The sequence below is a fragment of the Penaeus japonicus genome, unplaced genomic scaffold, assembly GCF_977035675.1.
Source record: "Penaeus japonicus unplaced genomic scaffold, GWHDUDI00000001_assembly GWHDUDI00000006, whole genome shotgun sequence".
In the NCBI taxonomy this organism is placed as follows: Eukaryota; Metazoa; Arthropoda; class Malacostraca; order Decapoda; family Penaeidae; genus Penaeus; species Penaeus japonicus.
In genome coordinates this window covers 4,414,170-4,421,669 of record NW_028234408.1, presented here as the reverse complement: position 1 = coordinate 4,421,669, position 7,500 = coordinate 4,414,170, and the positions used below count along the sequence as shown (strand labels likewise).

At 42.5% G+C, this 7,500-nt stretch overlaps 1 protein-coding gene across 1 annotated transcript in view; it reads right to left on the bottom strand.

Annotated features, from left to right (window-relative positions):
- Rgk3 (Rad, Gem/Kir family member 3) overlaps nucleotides 1-7,500 on the bottom strand; it is a gene marked incomplete in the record, with an annotated part of 109,619 nt that overhangs the window by 7,085 nt on the left and 95,034 nt on the right. The window contains 1 exon segment of the mRNA XM_086537581.1: nucleotides 807-898. Within this exon segment, the coding sequence (XP_086393707.1) occupies nucleotides 807-898 (92 nt within the window).

Genomic DNA, 7,500 nt, shown 5'->3' with positions numbered 1-7,500 from the left:
ATCTGTAATTACAACTTAGAACAAACAAACTCTTTTCGTAGTGAAACACACCGTACCGCTAATTTTATGTGCGAGTAGAATGAGACACCGAAGCGGAAAGACACGAATCAATAAACCTTTAATTAGATGTACTTAAGGCAGAGGAGAGGGAGGGAGGGGCAGGTACAAAGGGGAAGGAGGAGGGGGAGGGGGGAGGTTACAGGTCAGGAGGGCAATAGGAAAAGGGAAATGGTTATAGGGGAAGATGAATATAATAAATAGGGATGGGGGAGGGGGAGGGGTGGAGCACGTGGCTAAGTGAACGTGAGAGGATGGCAGAGGGATAGAAGTGTGTGGATGCGTAATAGATAGATAGCCAGTGCGGGCGAGAGAGAGAGAGAGAGAGAGAGAGAGAGAGAGAGAGAGAGAGAGAGAGAGAGAGAGAGAGAGAGAGAGAGAGAGAGAGAGAGAGAGAGAGAGAGAGAGAGAGAGAGAGACTTTTGACTTTGAGAGAGAGAGAAAGAGAGAGAGAGAGAGAGACTTTTGACTTTGACTTTGAGAGAGAGAGAGAGAGAGACTTTTGACTTTGACTTTGAGAGAGAGAGAGAGAGAGACTTTTGACTTTGACTTTGAGAGAGAGAGAGAGAGAGAAAGAATGTGAGAAAGAGAGAGAGAGAGAGAAAGAAAGGGTTAGGGGGGAGGGGCGGGAAAGGGAACAGATGAATGTACACAACATCACAAAGAAAGGCTCATCCTATGAACACGTGGAGGCAAGAGATTAAATGTAAACAAAACCACTTCGAGTTACTGACTTGTTTCCTTCTTACCTGAAATTCTTTGGGCGTTGCTACGTTCACGAAGACAATTTCTGACTCTATGTTGTTGAGCATGATGGACACCACTTGCTCCGATTCATCAGCTGGTGAGAGAAAAAGAGAGAGAGAAAGAAAGAGATCGTTATTGTAAACGGTTAACTTAATTTCCTTTTTTTTTGGGGGGGAGGGGGGGGGCATTTGATGGTGGTTGGGAGGAGGGGGGGGGGGAGGGTTTGGGTTTTATCTATTTTTTTGTTTCATATGTAAGAAAAAGGAGGGGGGGGGGGGATGGGTATAACTATTCTCTTGGGAAACTAAAACACACGCCAGTGCTAGCAGCTGCTCAACCCTGAAATATGTTTGTAAGATAAGAATGCATAACACTAGACTCATTCTAGAGGTATATACATCGTTTTGAACATACATAGTATCACACACGCACACGCGCTGAATGAATGAACGTATTTATAACCAGAGTTCACTATGGCAATTGATGTACAGTAATTACCGTGTTTCGACAATCGCGTCAGTTACATCTCTACCGTTGTGAAATTATTCAACCTCATTCATACCTCTGTGAACGTATCTCTGCATGAACACACACATACACACACACACACACACACAACCCCTCACCCCCCTATCCGCCCATCCACCCACATGACACAACGAAATTCAACGAGTTAACTTCGTCAGACAGTTCTTTCCCGCCCGCGCCCCAACTGCCAATATCCCATGATTGTAAAGAAAAAAAAGGAAAGTTTCCTCAATCAAATGGCACGAGGAAGATGGCATTGAAATTCATAGATGCAAATGCTTGAGTGCCGTGGGAGGGTTGGTGACATGCAAGCAACCGCTGAAATGGGCGTGGCTGGTGGTTGTGGGTGATCGCTATGGGCTGCTCGGGGCTTGGTCTTCGCTGTTCGTGTATATGTATATGTATATATATATATATATATATATATATATATATATATATATATATAAATATATATATACATATATATATATTTTTTTTTTTTTTTTTTTTTTTTGCTGAGCTTGTTTTTATTGTTGGGATTTGATACATTCTTTTTTTGTTTTGTTTTATTTTGTTTATTAGGTTCGTTCGTTCTCCACGCTCATTATCTGTTATTCAGTGTGCGTTGTTGTCTAAATTCGTTCTGTTCGTTATATCCTGTTTGGAATGTAATCGCTTGTTTTATGAAACCTGTCAATTTCTTTCTCTCCTCTCCTATCCTATCCTCTCTCAACCTCACAGTCTCAATCTCTCTCGCTCTCACTCTCATTCTTTTTCTATTTCTTTCTCTTTCTTTCTATATCTATATCTATCTCTCCTCTCCTCTCCCTACCCCTCTCCGTCTCTCTCTCTCCTTCCCCTTCTCCCTCTGCGTGATATTTCCCCTTTTTCATTTCTTGTTTATATAAACTACTTTGTCGGAGAGCTGATTCACACAAAAAAAAAAGAAAAAAAAAAATGATTCATCAAAAAAGTCTGATTCACAAAAAATAAGAAAAAAATCTGAATATGAATAAAAATAATAAATAAAAGAAATGAGCAAAACTGGATAAAATGAAAAAAGAAAGAAACACGCCAACGAAACACCATAGGGATTACGACCATTAATGTTATGCTATATCGTAATTATCTTAATCTTCATGAAATCCTATGGGGGAAAAATCCACGGGAATTAGCCCCCTTTTTCACCTGAATATGCAAAACATAATTGCATATATTCATAAGCTTGCGGTATGAAAGGAATATACACTTATATTCACGAGCTAAATGCTTGTATAAAGTCAGATTATATAATATAATGCAAGGCAGCTAGTATTGAACGTAATATCTAGAAGCGAATGAATAGTTAACTAAGGATCTTAAGAATAAATGAATGGATGAATGAATAACAAAGAAAAGACGGGAAAGAATGGAGAATTATCCACAAAGTAGAAAAGAATGGGATTAAATAGCACGAGGATTATTCATTATAACATAATCTACTTTACTCTGAGCTCGCCTTATCGTACGAAAGGAAAATGTTCGAACTTGGGGGTAACTTGTAATTTATATCTGGGAAAAAAAGGTAATTTTTGTAAGTCTTCCTCCAGGTGGGATGTTTTTTTCGTTTTATTTTTCTATTGATGTATTTATTATTGTGATGGTGATTATTTCTATTTCTTTGGAAGTGCAGGTTATGAAATTACGTTATGTGCTTTACTGATGAAACTATGATGTTGGTTATCTCTGTGTTGAAGAGTTTATTTCGTTGTTTTATTTTGTGTTTTGAAAAGAAAAAAAAGAAAGAAAAAAAAGGAAAAAAAAAAAATATTTACGTCATTCTATTCGGGAAAAAGACCATAACTTTCTTCTTTGTATTATTCCTCCCCCCCTCTCTTGTTATCCTTATGCAATTTCATCACAAAATCGTAAAAAGTAAATATGTTCCGCTAAAATGTTGAACGTCGATCCAGTTCACATTCGGATTGCAATGCATTCACTAAAATGTCAAAATTAAATACATCTCGACCAACCGAACAATTTCATTTTTTTTCTGATTCACTCTTTTATATATATATATTTTTATTCTTTTCTTTTTTTTCTGGTACAATCTGATAAACAAAATACCAGACAAAAACGAGTCCAACATCCAAACGCCCTTTAACATTACGCTAGTACCCCCTCGCCCGCCACCACCCCGCTTTGTTAAAAAAACGAACCAATCCACCCATTTTTCTACAGCTAGACTGAAAACCTCGAGAGAACAGATCGAAAAAGGTGCAAAAAGCCAAGCACTCGAGAAAGGGAAAGCTTGCTTAGCTACAGTAGTCATCTCAGCTGTCAATAGCTCGTTGAATCGATAGCGTATTGTTTACCGTTGTTTACAGTAGGCACACGAGAACAAGAACACATCGTCAAACAAGGTTAGTTCACGTTTTTCAGGCTCTGTGTGTGTGTGTGTGTGTGTTGAATGTCGTGGGTAAGGGGGTGGGAGGGAAGGAAGGAGGAAGAGAGAGGAGGGAATGAGGGAAGGGGTGGGAAGGGAGGGGAGGGAAGGGGTGGGGAGGGGAGAGAAGGAGGGAAGAGAGAAAAAGAGGTAGGGGGGAAATAAGGAGAGAGGAATGGAGAAGAAGAAGGGGAGATGTGGAGAGAGAGAGAGAGAGAGAGAGAGAGAGAGAGAGAGAGAGAGAGAGAGAGAGAGAGAGAGAGAGAGAGAGAGAGAGAGAGAGAGAGAAAGAGAGAAAGAGATAAAGAGATAGATAGATAGATAGATAGAGAAAGAGAGAGGGAGAGGAAAGGAAGGAAAGGGAGATGAGAGAGAGAGGGTGAGAGAGAAAGAGATAAATAGATAGATAGAGAAATAGATAGAGATAGATAGATAGAGAGAGAGAGGAAAGGAAGGAAAGAAAGGAAAGGGAGATGAGAGGTGGTAAGGTCGGATGGTAGAGAGTAAATGAAAGAAAGTAAAAAAGTGGAAGGAAGGGAAGAAGGGAATAAGGAAAAAAAAAGAAAAGAAAAAAAAGAAACGAAAGAGAAAGCCTTATAACAGAGGATAAAGAGAGAAGTGTATGACCGTTAAAAGTATAACTGTTTAACCAGAGTCGTTAACTTTACCAGCAACCATTTTTCGTACCCGAAAACCCTACACTGCAGGTTGCTACACTCGTTCTCCCCGCCTGTGGCAAAGAATGGGGGAGGGGGTGGGATAGGCAGGAGAGGAGGAGGTGGAGGAGAAGTAGGAATTGGAGGAATTGGAGGAGGAAGGAGAGGGGAGGAGGAGGTGGTGGTGGAGGGGTGGGATAGGCAGGAGAGGTGGTGGAGGGGGGTGGGGGAAGGGAGGGGAGGGGGAGGAGGGGTGGGGGTGGGGGAGGAGGAGGAGGAAGGCGAGGAGAAGAATGAGGAGGAGGAGGAGGAGGTGGAGGTAGAGAATGAGGGGGTGGTGGAGGGGGTGATGGAGGGGTGGGGGTGGGGAAGGGAGGGGAGGGGAGGGGGGGAGGAGGATGAGGAGGCGGAAGAGGAGAAGGAGGAGAGGAAAGAAAAAGAGGAAGAGGAGGAGAAGGAGAAGAAGAATGAGGGGGAGGAGGAGGGGAAAGAGGGGGGGGAGATGGGTATAAGTAAATGTATGTGGTGTGGGTCATGTGGGGTGAATGAGGCAGGAAAGGAGGGGGAGGCGATGGTGGGGGGTACGTTTCTCCCTCTCGTTATGATGACAAAATAACAGCGAAAAAACGGTCGAGGAAAAGTATTTCATTTGTGAGTCTAGCTTTTCGTTATTTTGCACACCGAGGAGGTGGGGGGGGGGGGCAGGAATAAGGGCTGGCAGAAATACTCAGAAATGAATATAGACAGATAGATAAATAGATAAATAGATAAGTATATAGATGAATCAATATGTATATAGATGGACTGACAAGTAAAATATGTATATAGATAGGTAGATAGGCAGATAAATATATAGATGGATAAATATGTATATAGAGTGAATGAGTGAGTGATATAAATATAGATAGATAGATAGATAGAGAGAGAGAGAGAGAGAGAGAGAGAGAGAGAGAGAGAGAGAGAGAGAGAGAGCGAGAGGGATATATATATATATATATATATATATATATATATATATATATATATATATATATAGAGAGAGAGAGAGAGAGAGAGAGAGAGAGAGTTTGTGTGTGTGTGTGTGTGTGTGTGTGTGTGTGTGTGTGTGTGTGTGTGTGTGTGTGTGTGTGTGTGTGTGTGTGTGTGTGTGTGTGTGTGTGTGTGTGTGTGTGTGTAAGAGAGAGAGAGTTACTTACTCACAAAAGAGGGAAGACGGAATTGAGAAGGGAATGCAAATTGCCAAAAACAAGGGGGAAAGAGGGGAAGAGATGGCAGAGGAGAAAGAGCAGAAGGGAGATGTGTTCTGCATATATAACGCGAGAGAGGGTGGGAAGACGAGGGGAAGTGTGGGGAGGAGAGGGAAGTGTGGGAAGGAGAGGGAGGGGAAGGGAGGGGAGGGGAGGGAAGTGAAGGGAGGAGAGGGAAGTGAAGGGAGGAGAGGGAAGGGAGGGGAGGAGAGGGAAGGGAGGGGAGGGGAGGGAAGGGAGGGAAGGGAAGGGAGGGAAGTGAAGGGAGGAGAGGGAAGTGTGGGGAGGAGAGGGGAGGGGAGGGAAGGGAAGGGAGGGGAGGGAAGGGGAGGGAAGAGAAGAGAGGGAAGTGAAGGGAGGAGAGGGAAGTGTGGGGAGGAGAGGGAAGGGAGGGGAGGAGAAGGAAGTGTGGGGAGGAGAGGGAAGTGAGAAGAGAGGAGGAACGTAAGGGAAATGAGGGGAGACAAAGAAAATGAGGGAATTGAAGATATGAGGGTAGCAAGGAGAGAGGAGAAAAACGAAGAGAGAAGAAGGAAGTGAGGAGAGAAGAGAGACGAGGTAAGAAAAGAAGAAAATAGGGAAAGGAAGAAGAGATGAGGGGAAGTGAGGAGAGAAGAGAGACGAGGCAAGAAAAGAAGAGAATAGGGAAATGAAGAAGAGATGAGGGGAAGTGAGGGGAGACAGCCAGGAGACAAGAGCACCCATGAAGTAAGTCAAACGGAGTCTCGTACGCATTTCCCAGACACTGTGACAGGAGGCTTTGAATTGCCCGGGCAAGAGGAATGAATGTGCAGATGATTCGAGCAACTGCAAGTCATTTGTCTTGAGAGAAATTTAAATGGCTTATCTTGGGAACTGCAGGCGTGGATTGCTTTTTATTTATATTCTTAGATTTTTTTTAATGTCTGTCTGTTTCTCTTTGTGTTTGTCTCTACTTCTCTCTCTCTCTCTCTCTCTCTCTCTCTCTCTCTCTCTCTCTCTCTCTCTCTCTCTCTCTCTCTCTCTCTATCTCTCTCACATCATCTTTAGTCTTACTCCCACTCCCTTGCTCTCTACTCTCTCTCTCACTCGATCCATCTATCTGTCTGTATTTCTATCTTTGTCTCTACTCTCACTCTCACTCTCTCTCTCATAATTTTTATCCCACTCCCATTCCTTCTCCTTCCCTCCATCCTTCACTTTCCCTCTTCCCCTCCATCCCTCCTTCGCTTTCTCCTACTTCCCTCCCTCCCTCCTTCACTTCCAACTTCTTCCCTCCCTCCCTCTCTTCCTCCTTCGCTTTCTCCCTCCCTCCCCCCCCCATATATGGTTCAAGGAAAGAGCAGTGCCTAGGATACCAGTAATATCCTCAAGATCGACCCCTGGCTTCCCGGATACACATTCCTTTCGTAGAGCAAATGAAAAACAGCTAAAGAAAAAACAAAAACAAAAACAACAACGAGAGGAAAAACAAAAACAACAAAGAGAGTAGAACAAATGGATTACTTCAGACCCGGATCTATCTATTATTATCTTTTATTTCTTTGCTATTTCTATTTATCCTTTTTCCCTGGGGAATGAATCGAACACAATAAAGGTTTCGAAGCAATTATTTCGAAGCAATTTTCGAAAATATGAAGCACTATCAGTTCAACCGTTTTTTTTTCCTTTTTTTCTTTTCGTTTAATGTTATTTAATGCTACTTCTGTTACTGAAAGAGAGGGAGAGAGAGAGAGAAAGAAAGAGAGAGAGAGAGAGAGAGAGAAAGAAAGAGAGAGAGAGAGATGAGATGAGATAGTATGGAATTTATTCACAGGAACCTTAGGTAAAACCGTTATATTTATAATGTCCTCTAATGTCTGTTAGTAATATGTTGTCA